This window comes from Antechinus flavipes, chromosome 1 (assembly GCF_016432865.1).
Source record: "Antechinus flavipes isolate AdamAnt ecotype Samford, QLD, Australia chromosome 1, AdamAnt_v2, whole genome shotgun sequence".
NCBI lineage: Eukaryota > Metazoa > Chordata > Mammalia > Dasyuromorphia > Dasyuridae > Antechinus > Antechinus flavipes.
In genome coordinates, this window is record NC_067398.1 from 174,889,016 (window position 1) to 174,912,429 (window position 23,414).

The 23,414-nt window shown below is 33.7% G+C and overlaps 1 protein-coding gene across 1 annotated transcript; it reads right to left on the reverse strand.

Annotated features, from left to right (window-relative positions):
• Positions 1–1,119: 1,119 nt before the first annotated feature.
• CCNH (cyclin H) lies at positions 1,120–23,166 on the reverse strand. Its single transcript, XM_051993171.1, has 9 exons — positions 22,911–23,166; positions 18,435–18,557; positions 16,106–16,179; positions 15,730–15,940; positions 13,962–14,125; positions 9,796–9,866; positions 5,026–5,137; positions 3,521–3,581; positions 1,120–1,295 (listed from the first exon to the last, which is right to left on the reverse strand). The coding sequence occupies exons 1-9, from the start codon at positions 23,025–23,027 to the stop codon at positions 1,257–1,259; spliced, it is 972 nt and encodes a 323-aa protein (XP_051849131.1). The 5' UTR covers positions 23,028–23,166; the 3' UTR covers positions 1,120–1,256.
• Between the last annotated feature and the right edge of the window lie 248 nt (positions 23,167–23,414).

Consider the following 23,414-nt stretch of genomic DNA (forward strand, 5'->3'; position numbering starts at 1 on the left):
CTGATGGATATGGGGATTACTTACTTAAGCTACAATGAAATTATAGATGAAAAAGGAATGGGACAACTTGTGCAAGAAAGGTTGTTCCTCAAATGTTGGCTTGTGATTTTTTTTTTTTTTTTACCTGTGAAAGAATAGACTGAAGGAAAGGACAATGAAAACAGCTAATCAATAGGAAAAGGCACCACAAAATTGTTAAGGACATGTTTCTTTTCTGAAAATGGGTAAATATTTGCAATCATGCAATTACAGGCCAGGGACTCTTACATTTTAGAATTTTGCCAGAAATCTTATTAAAGAAGAGACATGGAGTAATAAAAAGATTATCTTCTTCTCCATTGTCAGAGATCTGCAGATCTGCCTTCAATGCACCAGTAACCATTCTTCTTAAGAAAGGTATTTACCCTTAAAATCTGGTTTGCCATTCCATTTCCCATCTCATTTTGCAGATGAGTTACTGAGATAAGCAGGGTTAAATGACTTGCAGAGTCATCCAGCTAGTGAACAAACACAGATTTGAACTCAGGAAGACTCAGTCTTCCTGACTTTAGATTGAGTACCCTATCGTATCACCTAAGGGCTGTCCATATATAAACTGGGTTTTATGTTACAGAAGAAGGAAACTGAGGCCGTTGGAACTTGTCCAACGTCAGACAGGTAGTCAGTAGTAGAGATATTTGAAATCACATCTCCAACGCACAGTTTAGCATTTCTTTCTCTTTTACTCCCTGCCTCAGAGTCTGATCCTTTTACTTAAAAAGCTATGAACTTGATCTAAACTATCCAAACCTAAGGAGGAAAATTATTTTACTTAATGGCTAAAATGTCAGGATTACATCTCCTCCATGTGACACTTGGTAGGTAGAATAATAGTCTTTAATGATAATTTATATTATTTATCCTTTACTAGAATATTTTTTATGAACATAAATCATTTCTCTGGTGCCTTATTTTAAAATATTTTTCTGTCTTTGAGAAATAATCTGTGTTAATAAGTAAACTACAGCTTAAATTTTAGTATTATTGAAGACAGCTTATCCAAATCATATACTTGAACTTGGGGAGTATTTTACTTCACATAAAACCCATCTATCCCAAAGAGGCACTGAAAAAACATCATAAATGGAAAAAGTTTAATGAATGGGAGTTATTTTATTGTACAATTTTGGTCCAAGACAAACCCCATCTCTCAGCAGAAGTGATAAAACTAAAATTCAGAACTTGGGAGTCAACTTTGAATGTTCCAAGGTAACAAGTTATAAGGAATCTAGAAGATCATCATCAGTCCATTCTTCCTGAAAAGAAAAAAAGAACATACTGATGTTTAAGAAAAAGTTTTTTTTTTTGGCTACAGAATTGAGCAAACAATGGAGTTACTGTAATCATTCAGTTTCTTATACCTTGTAATTTAGGTCATTGTCCAAAACACTAATGAAAAATTTCAGTTCACCAATGACACCAAAATTTGAATTTAAAAGAACTTAAGTGACCTAATTGAACTTATACTTGGAAAAAAAAAATTACCTCTAAACCACCTAAGAAAGGGTAATTCCACCTTTGCAGAAAAACCTCCAATGCCTGAGAATCTACTACTTCCTGAAACAGTTTATTTCACTCCTATATAGCTTTAACTTAAGGAACTTTTTCATCAAACCTAAAATTACCTCTTTGCAACTTCTACCTATTTAATTGCATTTCCCACGTTTTAAGGTCACCTATAAAAGGCCAAATCCATTTTTCCATATGATTGCCCTTCAAATATCTAAGACAGCTAGCATATTCACCCTAAGTCTTTTCAACTCTTCATCTAAACTCCATGTGAGAGAACTCAAGGTCACTGAGTATTTTCAGTAGTCCTCTTGAGGGTAATTGCAGTTTCCAATGACCTTAAAAACTGGATATCCAGAAGTTAGCACAATACTACTAACATGACATCAGAGTGGGACCATTGCCTCTGTACCATTATGCCTATTTTAACATATCCTGATATAGACTGAGTCATGTGAACACAGAATCAATTAAGACTACTAAATTCTTTCCAGTCATACCTTCCACATTTTATATTTCTTTTTAAAAAAGAAAAATTATTTCAAGTTATATGTGCAATTTTTTTTTTAACATTTCCATATGAGTCATGTTGGGGAAGAATAAAAAAAAACAAGAAAGAAAAAAAAAGGTGAAAATTAAAGAAAAAAACAACCTCTTAAGACAACATATAGCTCCCTATTAAATTACATGTTCATCATGTTTAAACTGAATTCAGCTTCTCCCCATAAAAACTAGCCCTTTGCTATAATTTTCCTATTCATGATACCCATTCTCATGTTAATTCTTCCTAGGTCCAGTCTCTCCACTGCCTTATGTCCTTCATCTAATTTCTTGAAGACTGTCTTTGTTACTGCTACCTTACTAGTATGTCTCAAACATGCTCCCTCCAACCCATTTGATTATGAGCTCCTTAAGAACATCAATAATTACATTTACTTATCTCTGTAATGCCAGCTTTTAGCATAGATCTATACATATAAAGAGAAACTAAGTGGTTTTTTGTTAGTTCCAAATTAACTATAACAACTTATTAAAAGGCAGCTAGAGGACACCGTATAGAATAGCAAGGGATCTGGAGACAGGAAGAACAATTTATATCCAGCCTCAGATCCTTGGCTTGCTGTAATCCTAGACAAGTCTCTTTAACTTCTTTCGTGTCTCAGGCAATTCTAAAATTCTTAATAGTAGAACAAGTGCTCATCTGTATTTATAGGGGAGTTTCCTCCCTAGAATTCCCTATATCAATTAAATTATAGGTTTAGACAAAAAAAATCATCAAAACTCAATGGCACACAATTTGGGAGTATTAGATCTGTGATAAGAGTAGATCTGCATTAGCCGACTGGCACCACCTTTACAACTGATGGTCTTAAAAAGGTAGCCTATAACACTGCCCAGGTAATATAATATATATCAGAGAACACTGTTCTTTCTGATTATCAAACGAGCTTTCTATACGTGAGGCTGGTCATGATGTTTTTCAAAACAATCTAACAAATTCCTCATTATTAGAAAAAAAGTAGGAGTATATATAGAAGAAGTAATTTCAGCAGAGGGCAAAACAGTAGTTAATGAAGCATTTTTTAAATGCAGAGAAATGCAGGATGTTTCCAAAGAAGGAGACAAGGTAGGATAGCTTTGAAAGGAATAAAGTGAATTTATTAAGTGCTTTTATCAAAAAGCAAGTTGTATATAGCAGTTTCATGATTTCATATAAAAACTACTTTTCCTCTTTATTTTATTATAGAAATGTTCTTTCCTTCTGGGGAGTGGGGCAGTTGAGTTGTTCATTAAATTCAGAATAAAGAAAATTTCAAATTAAAAAATTAATAAGCACACACAGCTTTCTCTATTTGCTTGCAGTTTGTTACTGACTCTTGCCTGGTTGCTAAAACTAGAGCTTGAAGAGAATTATAAAAAGAGAATAACTATTTTCAGAATATCAATTCTTCTAAAGAAGAAATATACTAACCTCCTCCAACTTAGATTTCTTTGAGACATACTCATCATCTTCATACCCTTTCCTTTTCTTTCTGCATTAAAGGAAAAATAAGCATAAAATTTCAGTAAGATACCAAAATTACATACAAGTCCACCTGCCAGGACAAAGTTAGGAACTATATGAACACAATTACAAAACATTTTCCACACAAATAAAGTTAGATCTGAACAAATCGAAGAATATCAAGTGCTCATGGCTAGGCTGAGCTAATATAACAAAAGTGACAATTCTATCTAAATTAATTGACTTATTCAGTGCTATACTAATCAAACTGCTAAGAAATTACAGAGCTAGAAAAAAGTTCATCTAGAAGAACAAAAAGTCAAAAATGTCAAGGGAACTAAGGAAATTTGTCTATGGATAAAACATGCAATCTTTTCAGAAACAAAAAAATAAGGCTTGGAAAGATAAAAATGAAAAAAATGTGTATTACCTATCAGGTTCTTTGAAGGACAGTCAATTAAATTCTTTAGGAATTTAACTAACTAATATAAAAATAGGTAAGGGCAAAGTTGTTTGATCCCACTACAAAACCTATTTAAAAGGACATGTTTCACTCAATCCTACAAATACCTTTCTGGAGTGTTGTGTAATTTTCCCGCAATCTCTTCTATATATATATTTTTTGCCATGAAAAAGCCAAAGAAATAAGCTACAAAGTTAAACTTCTGGGATGTACTGACAATTTTTAATAACTATGGTGATAACTACAGGTGTGTGTGTGTGTCCATTCTGAAGTTGCATCAATCCATATCTACCTTATCAATGTAGCAAATATTCATTGCTTCTGATGTGATGAAGAACCCAAATAATTTCAAACTAAGTGATTAAAATTCAACAAAGAATTGTAATTAAATTGAAAGATTAATCTCTATTTTAAATTAAAAATTCCACCTAAAATATTTCATAAACATAGTATGTCTGCATGCTTTAGTATGATAATCTTATCATCGCCAGATCCAAACCAATCATCCACACTTACCTAGCCTTCTTCTACAGTAACAAAATGATATTTGAAAAGATTATTCATTTTGCAAAGAAGATCAAGCACTAACAGCAGAATTTAAAATTCAACATCCAAATCATGAACAGGCACTCCGTTATCTCTCCAATCTTTCCACAAAAGAAAATTACGCAGGATTTCTCTCTTCAGAAAACTATCTCTAGGCAGAAAAGCTATTAGAAATAATAATATCTTGGTACACCTGTGCTATTTCTTTATTATCAAGAATTTATATGTTGTATAGTAGTAACCCTGTATCACAACCTTTAATGAATATAAAGATTAAAGCAAGCTTACAAACTATAAACATAGTTACATTCTGAGCCATGCATTACTAATTTACAAGAAAAAATGCATTATATAATGTTACATTTAAAGAGAAGAATGTATGCATTATAGAATGGCTGCTTCTAAGAGTTAAGTAGAACTCAAATGTCTGTGTTCCTGATGAACATTTTCACAATAGACTTACACGTTTATATTAAATGCAAGTTCAGCACTGTGACACTTCTCTAGTTTCTGTTTTAGAGCAGCGACTTCCTCAGATCTTGGTGGTTCATACTTTTTTACTAAGGTTTTCATGCCTATGAAGATATGAAAGCATTTAACTTCAATAAAAGAAATCCCATTGGCAAAAGTGAGAAAAATAAGAATCTTTTAAAGAAAATGACTTTCCATATTTCATGCTTTCAAAACCAAAACAAAAGCTGAAATAACATTATACTATACATACCAAAATCCAAAAATTCTCATATTTGTTAATATGTATCATAAAATGGCAATTATCATTAAATAACTAATGACTTGTAGTCATTTATACTATACATACGCATATATAGTGTATATACCCTACATATGTACACATACTATATTTAGTACTATTTTATAATTCTTGTTAAATTAAGGGTCCAGACCTATCTCCTGAAATATTGCATCACCATGGAGAATCTATGTTCTTTGCCCCACTTCGCAATATTCATCTCATTTCCTGTTGGCATTTTTTTTGATTTGAAGCTGCTGCTCTGATTTATAAAGAACTCTTTTGGTTCCTTGTCTATGGGCCACATATAGAGCACAAGATATTCTTTTCCAGCTCTACTCAAGAAATCAGCTAGAGAACTGCCTTAAAGACACCTCAAGGTAGAAGCAACAGGTTCATATATTTGTCTTTTAGCCCTATAGGTGAAGGAGTACAGAAGATTCAGAACAAAGTTCACAAGGTGAAGGAGGGACAGGAATCAGGTGATCTGAATTCTGTTCACCTCTGTCATTAACTAGCTGTATGACCGTGGACATGTTACTTTTCTGGGTTGCTAATCTATAAAAAATGGAAATGGATAAAAATCCAGAACAAATACATCTCTAATCTAAGGTCCTTCCACTTTTAAAAAGAATTCTAATTTATATGCTCTGGGGTTCATGTTTTAGCATAATCTAATGAATAATAACACACTATGAAGTGCCTAGTACTCTGGCAAGTCATATCAGGATTATGGATTAAATCATAAATGGACTAATAATTACTATTCTCTGTTTCACTGCCAAAGACTGCATTTCTAACACTGGCAATGCTTTAGAGAATGAATAAAAGAGCTAAAGGATCAATGCAAACTTATTACTCCATTGGGGAAAAGAAACCAAAACCCTGCTAAGAATATGAAACACTAATATCTTCATGCATAGAAAATAGTTCAGCATCCTGGTATAGTAGTAAACATTACACAGAGATGATAATCTGAGTTAGAGAGTTCTTTTCCCCAAAGAAAGTAATTGGAATAATGAGGAGAAAGAATGTTCCTCATATTTTTAACTAATAGATGGTAATTTTATCATTAGTTAGATGATTTCTAAAGGGGAGAGGGGAAGGAAAAATTATCTAAATCTCTTAAGAATTTTTGTGTGAGAGCACTTTTAGGCCTACAGCCAGTTCCAGTGTTCCAAAGAATCAACTATACATAGCTATGGATTTTAAATGTAACTAATAAAATAGCCAATTAAGTCACTATTGACAATCCAATATTCTCTAGGATGACAGTTTTGACCTGGTGTAATTAAAAAAACAAACATTTTATTTCAAAGAATACTCTGCATTTTTACAACTTTCCATTTTAAAAATACAAATTTTTTAAATGGGGTGAAAATATAGAAATTTTAGAACAAAATTCTGTTTTCCTTCTCTCTAAAAGAAAAATATCAGTTTAATTATAAAAGTTCCCTTCCAATTTTACAATTCATTAATTGATTCCTAAATTTACTGAATCAAAAGCATACTTCACTTTCAAAGTGAACCCTCTAGTGGTACAACTAAAGACCTACAACTTAATTTGACCAATTTGTACATGGAAGTTCCAACCTCAAAGTCAGTAATAAACAAAGGATAAAATGACTCATTGTTAACTTGATTTACAAACAAAATTTAAAATTAAAGCTATGATTTAATAACATTTTCATTGACACAAAGTTTGAGAGATGTCAATAACATACTAATATTTATTTTGAACCAGTTTTGAAGTTAAAAAACTTAAAGACTTTCAAAAAACCTTATACTGCATTAGGTTAATCTGGTCCAATGTCTGAGAAATCTGCAAGTGAGGTTTATTCAATTCTCCTGGCCAGGAGTGCATACCTGACCATGACCCTCAGACCTTGCTTGAACTCAAAATCTCCTTGCTGACCATCATCTTTTTCTATGCTTTTTTTTTTTTAATCATTTTCCATTTTCAATTCTTCTTAATTTACTCTTAGTTGTTACCATAATCTCTACTCTGTCTATCTGTTCATTCACATTCTAATCACCCTTTCGCCATTCACAGTGCTGGTCCTGCAAGTAATCAAATTAATTTTGCATATAATCCTTGGTCGGTAATACTTTTGCTATCTTCTCTCTATCCCAAGCAGAGGGAAGAAGTCCCATAAATGTTGTCTACTGGATCCATTACAAGTTCACATTATCTACTCTTCACTAGGCCCATATTGCTGCAAGATCGAAAATATTCTTCAGTAGTTCCCTACTGTATCTAAGACAAAATACAAACTCTAGCCTGATTTCTGAGGTCCTTCACAATATGACTTCTATCTTCACAGCTTTATTTTTTTGTTTGAGGCTACTTTACATTCCAATTACACTATTCCTTGATCTTATCTATATGTTATATCCCTTTATTAGGGTATATAAACTTCTTAAAGGTAGGACCTATTTCTTTTATCTTTATATGTTTGGTGCCACATGCTAAAGCATTTATGTGTTTGTTAAACGAATCAATTTGTTTTATCCCTATTATCTGTAACTATTGATTTCACTTTTTTTTTTTTAACCTCTCCAGTGCACTTAGCACGTAATATTATCTATTACAGCTATCTACCTCACTTCTAAACATTCCATGAGGATGTGATTTCCTCCTTATTCTTTAAACTTTTTATCTCTTCCAAGGTTTAGAGGAGTTCAGTATAGAGTAAACATTTAATAAATATTTGCTAACCCTTAAGTTCACTGAATATAAACATTTTTAACATTCATAATTTTATAGCAGGAACTTATCGAGTCCAAAACACTTACTTTCCAAACAGGTTCAGAGAGGGGAACTAATTTATCTGTGATTATAAGTCAGGTGGCAAAACTGGGACTACTACTAGTTATGTCACATGAATCCAGGTAGGGTCATTTACTCCTTTCCTTCCACTCACATTATCTCATGATCATCTTGAGATGCCCAAAGTATCTAACACAGATATAAGGTCCTCAGTAATGCTGGATAAATAAAAAATAAAGTTTTTTGTTTCTTATACTCCCCCAATTATTCTATCAATATGAGTCTTTCTCCTGGGTTTAGGACTGTTAGGTGTGGAGCAAGGGCTACTTCTCAATAGAAGTCACTACTGATGGGCAGCTTACTGCTATCTTCTAAGGGCCTATTTGGAGGAGTCAACACATAACAGGGTCTAAAATTAGCTTTATGTTTCTTAATTGGTTTCCCAATCTCTTTTCAAATTAAAAAAAAAATATTAGGACAAGGAAGGGATTAAGAACTATCTGAATCCAGTGACATTCCTAATACACCTATTTTGCCCAGATTTCAACAAAGCATTTCACAAAGTCTCTCATATTACCTACCTTTGTGGGCAAAGTAGAAAAATGTAGGCTGAATAATAATACAATTATTATCATCTGGAAATCAGTGAATAACCAAACCCAAGTGAGCTAATGACAGTTTATATGACAATGTGGTGGAATATTGCAGGGATCTTTATCCTTGGTCTTATGTTATTTTTCAATAAGATATATATTAATTTGTATAGTTCTACTCTCTGCTGCCCTGCTTAGACTTAAATATGTGTGTGATTCCAAGGGCCAAATTTTAGGAAGCATATTGTTCTTAGCGGAGATTATGCTATGGAAGGATGGTAAATCCAGGAAAGAGAAAATAGAAATAGGTGCCTTCAAGTATTTATCAGAGAATTTTAGAAGGGATAGCAGTAGTCATCTAATCCAACCAATACCTGAAAACAAATGTCTAAAACAACCTAATACCTGATCACATATTCTTTGCTGAAATGCCTCCAGTGAAAGGAAGCCCAGCACCTCCCAAAGCAGGCTTATTCCATTCCTTAATAGTTCTGATTCCTAGAAAATCTTTCCTTTTATTAATTTTAAATCTGCCTTATTGCAATTTTCACTCAGAAAATCCTGGTTCTAGCCCCTGGAGTCCAACAGAACATACAAAGAATCTTCAACTACTTGAACACAGGCTATTGGGTCTTCTCTTCTCAAATGACCCAGACTTGCACCATCCTGGCTTTCCTGCTCGGGAAATTCTCTACTTTATTAATGCCTTTCCCAAACTACAATATCATTAGGTACTGAAGACAATGCTCCAAATTTGATTTGATTAGAATACAAAAGGATCATCTCCTCACTCCTGAAAGCTCAGCCTTTTAATTCAGTTTAAGAGAGCATTAGATGATTGCCACCTGATACTGTTGACTGGTAAACTTCTCAGAAACAAAACAGTCACATAAACAGTACAGAACAAGTTGCATTTGAGTTTAAAAAATTGATATCACAAATATAAGACTCAATTTTAAATTTTTATAAAACTTAGTTTCATTATATTAAATTCAATCCAATATTCTACTATGTCAAAATCTTTTTGGAGCTTGTATAGTATGACAGCTTAATCTTTTTAATGTCATCTGCAAATTGATGTAAAAGATAAGCATTTTCTTAAAAAGCTTCTTTACTTACATTTCATTGTCTCTAATAATTGTGACAAACAGGTCCGATTCTCTTTCAGCATAAGACTTTCTGATAAATAACTAAAAAAGGGGGAAAAGGTAAAATTACAAACTAATTATTTTATTAATATTTTGTAGCTATTATTTAATAGAATACATATATGTAAGAGGCAAAATCTTCTGTCAATCATGACAGGCAAATGTACTACTATCCTATACTAATTTTAATTATGCTATGATATTTGACATCAGAAAACTAATATCGCATTATCTCCTAATATCTCAAAGATTTATTGCAATTGTAATACAGAAATCAATTTCGGTTCTTTGCAAAAAAAAAATTGCAACTTTATTAAAATCACCAAAATATTAGAACTAGAAATAAAATGCATCAGGATTATCACGGACATAAGATTTTCTGATAATAGACTGTCATTTCATCAGTGCGGAAGAAAATTCCCAGTATGTAAACTCTCTCCATCAATGCAAACTAGCAATCTGTATGACATTCAATCTTAGAAAGTTGTTTTAAACAAAGAGAAGTGACTTGTCCAGAACCATGTTACTAATTTTTATCAGTAGCCAGACTTGGACAATGCTTCCTGAAACCAGGGTTAGGTCTCTATCTATTACTTTACCAAAAGAACAGTTTAATTGTTAATTGTTTAAAATCATTTTTACATTTTATAACTCTTAAAAGGAAAAAAAAAAGTGGAACAATAAAGATATTAGATTTTGTCCTTCATTTTTTCCTCTTTAATATTCCTACTCCAGAATATTCATTCACCCAATGAAAACTTACTATCATATAGATGAATATTACATACATACATTACACATGTCAGTGATCAGAAACATTTTTTACCCTGACATCCAAGGTTAAAGGAATGTTTTGTTAATAATATGAAGATATTAAAACACTTACTTAACATAAACTCAGTTGGAATTTAATTTTTTTCTACTTAAAAATAGACTAATTAAAATTTCTAATGCTTTACAATTAAACATTAGTTGGGAATTAAAAAAAATTATCAAGTTGTAGCTTATAAAGATAAAAGTTTAAAGCACAGTTTTAAGTGGAAAAAGTCTTAAGAAAACAGATTAATACAAAATATAAATGGAAACCCCAAAAATGCAACAGGGAGAATGGGAGAAAAAAATGAAGTAAAAAAAGGACTAGCAGCATGAATATATGATGGAAAATAATAGAAGAAAAACAAAGTATAAAGAAAAGAAATGATGAAGAGTAACTAGAACCTTTTTGTTACTTAATTCTACTCATAAACTGTGTAATTTTTTTTAAAGTTCTACCATACTTTAGTTGGATATTTTAAAAAAATTATAACTATTTTCCTTTTGAATTTTATATGGCACTGAATAGCAGAAATGAACATTCAGATATTCCTCAATTTTATAATTTGGTTACTTGGAATATGGAACATGTTATCCTATAGAAGCAGCATAAAACCAATATTTTACACTTGTGTGTATATATGTATTTGTGTAGAAACATACATACATGTAAACACACACACAAACAACTAAGTTCAAAATGGATATACGATTTAAATGTTAAAGCTTACCATAAAAAATTAAAGAGAACCACATCAAGTATCTCTAATATTTTGGTAAGAGTTCTTGACCAAACGACAAAAGTAATCACAAAAGATAACAATAGATAATTTTGATTATTGAAAATGGAAAAGCTGTAGAAACAAATGAAAGTGACTAGAATAAAAAGAAACAGTTGAAGCAGCTAGGTGGCACAGTGGTTAGAGCAGAGGTCCTCTAACTTTTTAAATAGGGGGCCAGTTCAATGTCCCTCAGACTGTTGGAGGACCAGACTATAGTAAAAACAAAAACTTTGTTTTGTGGGCCTTTAAATAAAGAAACTTCATAAACCTGGGTGAGGGGGATAATCGTCCTCAGCTGCTGCATCTGGCCTGCGGCCGTAGTTTGAGAACCCTTGGGTTGCATCAGTCCTGAAGTCAGGAGGACCTGAGTTCAAATCTGGCTTCGACACTTAACCCTTCCTAGCTCTGTGACTCTGGGCAAGTCACTTAAGCCCAATTGCCTCAGCAAAAAACAAAACAAAACAAAACAAAAAAACAGTTAATTGGGGGAGGGAAGAATTTTGATAAGAGTTTGAGATTAAAATATATCGTCACCAAACACAAAAATGTAAGACTAAGAAACATTGCCCGAGGACTAAGTAGTCAAAGAATATGAACAGTTTTCAAAAGAATTGAAAATTAACAACTATATGAACTATTGTTTCAAATTCCTAACCATAAAAACGCAAATTAATACAACATACAGATTTGACATCTCTTATCCAGCAAGTATGATGTAAAATGGAAATAATCAATACTGTAAAGACTGCAGAAAGACAGTTACAAGATCTGTGAACTTGTCCAACCATCTTGAAAGTAGGTATATACCTTAAGGAGGTCAAAGACAGATATAAAGGTGTTATGGGCCAGAACTCTGAAACAAGGATTCTTAAAAGATCTTTTAAATCAGTGGAATTGATGAGACAATAGTTATCTAGTTTAGCGTGGTGACTGATAGCTCTCTAAGTTCAGTATGATTGATTTAATCTTACAACAAATAATGGTTTCCTAGTGATATAATGATGGGTTTATACTAAGTGTAGTGCATATAAGCTGGGAGCCTCAGTCAGATTTATTCAGAGGTAGGAAGACAAGGGGACTGGAGGCTGAAGTACAAGCCCTTGGACTCAGATTCATTCATCCCATCTCACACCCTGTGGTGGCAGGCCTATCCTCCTGCATTTTCTCCACTGAAACCAAGTCCTGTCTGAAGGCCCTGAGAAAGTTACCTGAGCACCAGGCAAAGAGATAATAAAGACTTTGGGACTTTAACACCTGGCTATTCTTGTGGTGATTACTGAACTGAAAAGGCTGCCCCAAAGACCTCCAGAAAACTAAATAAGAACATTACATAAAGGTCCCATATATACCAAAATATTCATAGAGAAATGAAAACAAAATAGTTTCCTGATTGGGAAATGGCTAAAGCACAAAAATAATACTATTTTACTAAACTATTACCATAAGAAATGATGGATAAGAATTCAGAGCTGCAGAGGAAGATAAGAACTGGTAAGTAATTGTAAGATAAGAAGAACCAGGAAAAACAATATATACAATTTTCATAGCAATGTCAATAGAATCACCAAAAATTTAAAACAAAACCATGAAACTGAATGCTGTGTAATTAGGATGAACAAATTTGTCCTTGGAAAAGAAATTTTAAAAATATTTTCTTTCTTATTCTTATATACTTTCTTATTCTCAAATTAATAATATATTAATATAATTGCAATAATAATAGTTAGCATTTATAAAGTACCTACTAAGTGCCAGGTATTGTTTTCTTTACAATCATTATTCTCTTTTGAGCTTCAAAACAAACCAGGGGAGACATATGCTACTATTACTCTAATTTCACTAATGAGTAAACAGAGGAACCTGTGTTAAGATTAAGTGCCTTGCCTAGAGTTATACAGCCATTAAGCTCCTAAAATAGAAATCAAGTCCTCCAGACTCAGCCTCAATACACTCTGCCTCCCAGCTGCTTCTACATAATCTACATAATATGGGTACCATCTATACATACTGTGCCTCTCCTAATACTCTAGATCAGGGATAGGGACCTTTTTTTTTTTTTCTGGTAAGGGCCATTTGGATATTTATAATATCATTTGCAGGCCACACAAACTATCACTTACAGAACTCAAGCAGTGGGAGGTTATTATATCTAGCTTTTGCTCATTATTGCCTGTGGTTGCCTTATACAGCTCAGGCAGGACATTCCCCACCTCTGCCTAAGATAACAGTGAAATAAATTTCTATATATGCCATATCATAGAGCTATGAAAGGTTTTGAAGAATCATATTGTTCATATCAACCTTTAGGAAGAAATGAATTATTTTGGATGAAAAAAATATTTATTTTTTAAAAAATTTGAAAAAAGATTCAATTATTTAATAGTGTGTTCTACTTTTTAAAATATTTCTATTGTTAAATCAACCCTTAAACTCGGACACAAACTGATACATTTTAAAACAGCACTTTATTAAAAAACAGGGTTTCTATCAGTGGTAAATAAAATGTCAAGTGGTGTAACTAAAACATAAAATGAAATTATACCTTTCCATGTTAATTCCAGCCCTGGAGGCACTGGATAAAATGGTAGTCAGAGCAATCTGTGAAGGTGTATATAAAAGGTAAGCATCTGTCAAAGCAATTCTATTAAGAAAATCATCAGCTGTTTTCCTTAAAATTTCTGGATTCTCCAGGACTGGGTAACGAGTCTTAAAAAAAACAAACAAACAAAAAAAACAGGAATTAAACAGTTTGTTTTAAATCATATTAATAGGAAATTATTTGTTAAAGAAATATTTTTATGTTAAATAAACAATTTAATAAATTTCCCATGTAAAACTGTATGTCCTCTTAGAAAATGGCAAAGCACAAATCACTGTCTGTAAATGTTTTTGCAGTTTGCCAGCTTTCTATACTATTATTCCCTAAGGCAGAAAAAAAAGAGCTAATATGTAATACTTGTAAAATATTTTATTTAGAGCAGATGAATTATCTGAGAGATTGGCTTGTTCTGAAAAAGATATTTTCAAGAGGATGCCTTCTGAAAAGTGGATGTTATGCTGGCCACTAGGGAAAATGCCAGGCAGATGCAAAATAATTTGATCCTTTACTTCCAATTACCCTTCCCTTGTGTCACGTTAAAAGGAATAAATAGGTAAAAGCCACTAAGAAGGCAGGATAATACCACCTAAGGTACTGATAAAGTTCTCTCTGTGCTACAACTCGTTTCCTACTTCACACAATAGACAAAAGTACCATGACGTATAAAATACATATTAATGTATTCACATATAAATAATACTATAAGGTTTGCAAAGTATTTTATAGAAATTATGCCATTTGATCCTCAAAAAAAAATGAATTAGATCCTATTATTATTGTCATTTGGTTCACAGAGATGAGGTTATCTGCTCAAGGTCACACAAAGAATAATTATTAGAGGAAAGATATGAATCTATGTTTTCCAGACTGTATTTCTCTATCCCCTCTGACAACAAAGATAAGTTAAGTAAGCAACTGAATGAGACTAATGAAGTTCCTATCATCACTAAAATTAATCTTGGGTTGATGAAGACTTGCCAATTCTCCCCAAATGCCAACAAAAGCCCCTTTTAGGAAATCCAAAGAAGATGTACACAACTATCACAATCAATTTATAACTCCCAAACTCCCTTTGATATGAATACTAAAACTTAGTTTAATCTTAAGAGACCAGAGCACCAACAAGATTTCTGCTTTCAGGGAGTAGCTATCAAAGTAGAACACCTAAGGAATAGAAGAATCTCTCTTACATTTCAACAGAGTAAGGTGAGGCACTAAGGTGAGCTATTGCTTGGCGAATCAGAACCCATTAAGGCCTTTGCTAATTCCTTTTCAATAATTTAAAGGTTCATCCTGTTGAAATGTTCTATTAATAATAGAAAAATGGTAATTAGCCAAATCATGATGTAATTTATTGAAAAGTTAAAAGCTTATTTGAGGTCCTTAACTCTTTAAAGTACAAAACAACCCATGATATGATATCAGGAAATTCTTTTTAAATGTGATTATTTAATATGGCAAGATTCTTCTAATTACTTGATGAAAGGTTCTTCTAATATTACTCAATATATAAACTTAGAAGGGTTGAAATAGACCCAATGTAAGGATTCCAAACTAAAGAGAGACTCTCATTTGTATAAACCCCAAGTAACCCTAATTAAGTGATACTGATGCTTATATATTTTTAACTACAAAATAAGCTTAAGAGTTTTAAATACTATCTTTCCACATTAAGTACCATTCAATGACAAAACACTATTAATTTACTTACCTTCAAGTCAATGAGAAAACCCTCAAATGGCCGATAAGGATTGTGGACAATAAGGTGGAAATTAAGCTGCTGAATAAGTAAGAGTTCATATTCCAAAATTTGTTCAAGTGCTTTTTCCTGTCCAAGTGGGCTCTCCCGAAGATTTCCAACAAATTGTGCACTAGACACGTTAAATTCATCTACTTTGCATGCCAAAAATGCACAAGTGAGCCTATGAGGAAAAAAAAAAAATTCCACCCATTTAAACTTTTAAAAGTTTGGTTGGAAAATTCAATCTCTCTTGTATGACTGGGTCTTACATTAAAAAACTTTTTCCTAAATTAAAAAAATCAACTAGACAAATAAAGATATCTAAAGTGCTATGTTTATGACTTACATTATTATCCGAGGATGATATTCCATTACTGAGTTATTGAGGTAAAAACGCTTGAAGTACATGCATGCTGTACCCTAAATTAAAGAAAATATTTATTATAAAGTCATATACAACTAAATTATCCTTTTTAATAAAACATCACAAACTGGTTAAGTTTCTCTGAAAATCTCTGAAAAAAACAAAAAAATCCCATAACCGATAACTGGCTCTTATAAAATATAGTCAAAAAACAATACATGAATTTAAACAATTCATAGCCTTTTTCTTATTCTTACTACATATCTGTTATTTTAATAACCTGATTTGGTGGATAGAGTACTGAGCCTAGAGTCAGAGTTAAAATCCAGTCTTAAATCCTTATTAGTTATATGATCCTAAGGCAAGTCACTCAACCTGCTTGCCTTAATTCACTGGAGAAGAAAATGGCAAAGCACTCCATTATCTTTGCCAAGAATGCCCCACAGACAGTACTGATGTGCTATAATCCATGGGATCACAAAGATTTGGACAGAACAGAACTGAACAATTGAACACCACCACCATTTCCAACTCCCCAAATGTATAATAGAGAATAATCCAGAAACACATTAATTATCATAAAATCTACATATATGTATATATATATATATATATATATATATATGTTCTTGTTACTTATCTTTTACTCTTTATAAATATTAACTGAACAATATTCATATGTCAGCTCATCTGCTGACATTTTATAGCTATAAGGGGAAAAACATCCTTTAAGCCCTAGGCATACTACTGAGATAAAATTGCCATTGTTATTCATTCAAAACTAAAAGGATCAAATGAGATAATGTATATAAAATACTTTGAAAACCTTAAAGCACTATGTCAACTATCCTCATCCTCATCCTCAATAATAACAAAAATACCATAAAGGCAACATGCAAAATTCCAAAATGGAAGATCTTTTTTTAAAGGCAGAATTTATAGTAATATTGAAGCCAAAGTCAAATTTAAGCTGGATATTAAGGAAAACCATCCAATGACTACAGCTATACAAAAGTAGAATGAACTTTATATTAGGGTTCATTATCATTGGAAGTCTTCAAACAAGGATAGGAAGGCCACCTGTTGAAGACATTGTTGAGGGGGGATATTTCAAGCACTAGATAGATTCAGAGATCCTATTCAATTCAAATAAATTACTAAACTCAATATATTATACTTATACACTTGAAAGATCATGTGTACCCATATCCACTTTCTCAAAATCTATGTTGTCATCAAATCTAAAAAAATATGGTAAATCTCTCTAGATCCTTACTATCTGAAGAATTTACAACTTCTCAACAAGATTATTCATGTATCATGCTTCTAATTACTTGACTTACATGCAGAGAGAGCACTGAGAAGAGTACTATGGATAGTATATTAAGCAATCCATTCACTACTTTCAAGGCAAAAGAGACATCTAGATCTCAGGACATCTAAAAAGACTGCTATAAATTTCTCTGATCCACAACTTCTAAATACTTATGCTTTATACATTCTGAAGAAATAACACATTGTTCATAAAAGAGAGAAAATATTAGGAATGCTATCGTTTTCAATGGGCTTCATGGTTTCGATGTGCCCAAATTTCTCCATCTGAAAAGCACAATACTTTCTATTAGGTTCAACCTGTTAGACCAGTCATTGTCTGGAAAAAGGTATTAAGGAGTTCTCAACTGACAAGGACAAATATATTAATCAATCAACAAACATGCATTAATCACTTACTATGAAGGGTACTATGTTAGGTAACATAGTTTTTCAAACTTCAAAGAGTCTATATTCTATTGGAGAAAATACAAGATATTAAAAAAAATTAACTATGAGGTAATTTTAAAAAATTGGTGGAAGAGGGAAGGAGAAAAATGGAACAGGAAAAGCTATGGTCTGATTACAAAAAGGAACAAAAATCACCAGAATGAGTTGTTGTAAATAAGTAGGGGTTATTTTCCATAAATAAATGCCAAGTATGAGATTGTATCAGAGGACTGTAGCTTTCAAAAGATGAATGAGAAGCAGAGAAACAGTCTGGGTCAGGCAAAAAAAAACTTCTGATATTGAGAAAAAAAGGAGAATTCAGGTTTAACGAAGAGTTTGAAGTCAATTTATTGGTAATCTTGTCTGTTATGGAAGAGCACAAGAATAATATCAACATTGATTATATGCATATGTGGAAATGATACTTTGTATAAATAGTGAGCAAAAAATATAATATTCATTTAGAAAAAGTTGAATTGGGAAAATTCAGAGTTTAGGAACTAAGTATGTTTCTATGCATTATTGTTCACTCACCCTATCTATGACTTACCACAACAGACCGTGGCATTGTAGGCTTAAATATGGAGCAGAAGTCTAATAGTCTTTTCTCATAATATTTGCAGATTATCAATTCTTCCTGAGGTTCAAGAAATACTGGATCATTTGCCATGACCTTTAAGAAAAAAGTTATCAAATCACTTCAGTCAATTATTGAAACTTTGCACACATCCCAATGAAATAGAAGCGTAATGCCTAACCCATTTCTCCTTCTCAACAAATTTTGCTAGTAAGCATAGGAAGAGAATGATGTGTAGTATAGTGAAAAGCTCCAGATATGCAGTCTTAGTATAAGACAACATTAGAACTAAAAAGGATCTTAAGAAGCCATTGAATTATCTATTTTAAATATCCAAATTAACTTTTATAAAGTTCATGTGAAGATGCCATCCAAAGAATAGATAAATAACAGATGTGTAGAATAATTTTACACATATATACCTAATTTATTTCTAATGATAGCCATTAGAGTGAGGGAATGGAAGCAAGGAAATTAAAAAAAAAAAATAAAAAGAAATTTACATAAGATCTTTGCTGTATATTTGAAAAGAATAGCAAGTTGTGCACAGTACATTTGCAATTCCGTGTACAAGCATCTTTTTTATTGTACTACATCATAAAAATGCCTATTTTATTCCATTATTTAAAAATAAATTCAATATATTATAGTTATATACTTGAAAGATCATGTGTGCTCATTCCCACTTCTCATTTTAAACAAGTATTTAATGAAGCATTTTAACCCATGTCTTCCTATCTACAGTGTCCTAACCACTACCTTAATCAGTTCCAATGCATATATATACAGAAAATGACTAGATCTACATATCCAGTCCTAGTGTTTTAGTAGAGTTCCAGATCTGAATCATGTGTCCATTGAACATTTTAACACAATCATGTCCAAAACTTACAAGCTTTTCCCAACTTCTATGAAGGACACTATCATCCTTTCAACTTAACATGTTCACAACTTCAATGCTATCCTCATTTCTCTTACCCAATCCATTTGGTAACTCTTGTAAGATATGAGGACCTAAACTAATGTTGTTAGCTGTGTGAATACAGAAAAGGGGTTGGATGCAAGAGATGTAGAGGCAGAAACATCAAGCTTTGACAACTGATTAGATATATGGGGTAACCAAAAACGGGATGTCAAAGATAAAGCTGACTAAAAACCTGGGAAAAACCTGGGGGACTGGGAGAATAAACTGTGCCCATGACAGAAATGAAGAAACTGGGGAAGAAGGAAGAGTAGACAGGAAGAGTTGATGAGTTCTGTTTTAGACATGCTAAGTTTGCTTTGCCACCAGTATATCCAGTTTGAAATGGCCCAGTAACTGATGATTCATGTCCGGACTGGGGGGAAGGAGGGAGGAAGGGAAAGATTAAGGAGAAACAATCTAGGAGGAGAGGACATTGTTAACCATGTCAGATACAGAACATATGGTGAGGAATAGAAAGACCACATCAGATTTGGCAATTATAAGATCATCAGCAAATATGGAGAGAACAGTTTCAGGTGAGCAATGAAGTTTGGAAACAGATTACAAAAGGCTCAACAGTTCAGAAGCAACAAATGCACATACATATCTTTTTCATGAAGCTTTCCTGAGAAATGGAGGATTCTAGACAATAACCTGAAGTGATGGTGGGATCTAGTATTTTTAAAGGTGATACATTTGAAAGTAATAAATAAGGAAAGATTGAAGGAGAAAGAGATTAAGAATGACAGAAGATGTCAATCTGATGAAAGGGATAAGGTTGAGAACACATTAGTATTAGTGAGATTAGCTTTGACAAGGCAAAAACCCCACTTCTGTCAGATGCTAAGGGAAGGAGGACAGAGTGGAAAATGTACTCAGAAAAGGGAGTTCATGTCAAATAGCTGTGTAGTTTTTTTCAGCTTTTATGGGGAACAGGATAAGGAGTCAATTAGGAAAGACTAAAATGACTGCTGTGGGTCAGTGAAGGTTCAGTTGAAGCTGGATAACTTGAATTCGTAATAGTCCCCAGAAGAGTTGCAAAGACTTTCTCGAGTCAGCACTTCCTGAGTAGAAGCAAAAGTAAAATGGTGAAGGAAATCCAGAGATGAATGGCAATAGTAATAATGGGTAAGGCATTCTAATGCAGAAGAGAATGTGGAGTAAAAAAAGTAAATTACTGGTTGGTGGAGGATAGGGGGAAGATATGGTTTGAGAAAATTCTGAGGGACTAGAGAGTTTGATGAAAGCAAAGAATAAATTTTGAATGGGTGAGGCCTATGAAAGGTAGGATGATAAGTGAGTGTGATCAGAGAGGAAAGATTTTTCAATAAGGTAAGTGGAATACTTCTGAGTAACAGGAAATTGACAGTGACCATCTCTATACATGTCTGACATGAATGGAAGGAGACACTAAAATTTATTACAATTTACTTCCCATCAAAAATTCACAGTTTAGCCATACTGGTCATCATCTTATTGTTTCTCTTTGTCTTTATACTGGCTGGTTGCCCACGTCTGGAATGCTTTCCCTTACTTCTGCATCTTGAATCCTCTTTGTTTTCTTAGGCCACCTCATCTATTTATAATGTCTTTCCTGACCCTCCTTCCCCTCAAGATTACCTGTTACTTTTTGTGCAAGACCATATAAAGCATATGCTGTCTCCCCTGGTGGGATGTTAGTTACTTGAAACGGGAAGCTGACTTTCCAATTGATAAATAGTCAAAGGATATGTACAGACAATTTTCAGATAATGAAATTGAAACTAGTACCACTCATATGAAAGAGTATTCCAAATCACTATTGATCAGAGAAATGCAAATTAAGACAACTTTGAGATACCACTACACACCTGTTAGATTGGATAAGATGATAGGAAAAAATAATGATGAATGTTGGAGAGGATGCGGGAAAACTGGGACACTGATGCATTGTTGGTGGAGTTGTGAATGAATCCAACCATTCTAGAGAGCAATCTGGAATTATGCCCAAAAAGTTATCAAACTGTGCATACCCTTTGATCCAGCAGTGTTACTTCTGGGCTTATATCCCAAAGAAATACTAAAGAAGGGAAAGGGACAAAATGTTTGTGGCAGCCCTGTTTGTAGTGTCTAGAAACTGGAAATTGAATGGATGCCCATCAATTGGAGAATGGTTGGGTAAATTGTGGTATATGAACGTTATGGAATATTATTGTTCTGTAAGAAGTGACCAGCAGGATGAATACAGAGAGGATTGGAGAGACTTACCCGAACTGATGCTAAGTGAAATGAGCAGAACCAGGAAATCATTATATACTTCAACAATAATACTGTATGAGGATGTATTCTGATGGAAGTGGATCTCTTTGACAAAGAGATCTAACTGTGTTTCAATTGATCAATGATGGACAGAAGCAGCTACACCCAAAGAAAGAACACTGGGAAATGAATGTAAACTGCTTGCAATTTTGTTTTTCTTCCTGGGTCATTTCTACCTTCTGAATCCAATTCTCCCTGTGCAACAAGAGAACTGTTCAGTTCTGCACACATAAATTATATCTAGGCTATACTGCGACATATTTAACATATATAGGACTTCTTGCCATCTAGGGGAGGGGGTGGAGAGAGGGAAAAAATCGGAACAGAAGTGAGTGCAAGGGATAATGTTGTAAAAAATTACCCTGGGATGGGTTCTGTCAATAAAAAGTTATTATAAAATTAAAAAAAAAAAAAAAAAACTGGAGGCTGGCTCAATTCTGTCTTTTAAATATCTCTACTATCCAGCACCTGTTTGTCACAGAAACTACTTAATAAACACTTGAGAATTCATTCCTGCTGTCCTAAAACCAATCTAGACAAATACTAGTTGGTAAGTTACAAGGTAATGAATTCCCAGGCTGTGGCAACCCATGATCTCTACTCTTGTGGAGTAGACACAATTCCACAACATGGCATAAATTTCAAGTCATGGTACTTCTAGCGTAGAGTTTTCTCATTGCCAATTTAAAAAGCGTAATATGAAAAAAAAAAAGTCCCGACATTCCACAAAATAAATATTGCCCCCTGAATCTGGAAGGGAATGGGAATTCGAATTACATAAAGTGTAAACTCTGTGACCCGAACAAGTCATTTAACCCCTCGAGTGGGGTTGGGGCATATCTAAGACTCAAAAATAATAATAGCATTATTTCTATAGCACTTTAATGCGGTGAAAGTGTTGTACAAATGTCTTAGTCGATCTTCACATCAATCGTGGGAGAGAAAGACTGTTATTTTCATTTTTCAGATGGGAAACCGAAGCAGATAAGTGGTAAACAACTTGCCCAGAGTCCTACAGTTTGGCTAAAGCTCTGAGCTTGAATCTGAAACTCAGGTCTTCGTGACTCTGGCCAGAACATGCGATGGGATTTAGGGCTTCAAACACTTCAGATGAGACCGATGAACGTGAACTGAGGGATCTCAATCAGCACTGCCGAGACCTCAGGGGACCGAGGGCTCTCACTAACCTTCCCGTTCGCCACCACTTTGCACTTGAACTTGCGGTTGGCGTCGGCCCGGAGACGCCCCAGCTGCTCCTCGCTGGAGAACGTCCAGTGTCGTTTCTGGCTACTGTTGTGATACATCCTGGAAAGCAGCGGAGGGAAAGGGATGCGGGATGTCCGTAAAGACACCGGCAAAAACAAAGCACTGTCCTGCTCTAATCCCGGCGAGAAGAGAAAACTAACTAAGCCCTCGCGAGATTCTGATTCCGAAGTAAATCACGCTCCGCCTCTCCTCGTCCGTCGACGGGCCGACGTCACGGTGCTTACGTTTTGCGTAGAGTAGGGGCGGGAGACGACTTTATCATTTCCCTTATCACCAATGGCTAACTCTCTCCACACAGGTAGTAGGGCACTCTCCTTTGGCGTCATACGCTGATTTGTGGCCGCAACGCGGTGACGCAGATGCGCCGGGGGCTCCGAACCGGCTGGCCAATCGCCATCTCCTGACCGCCATTCCCACCCACCACC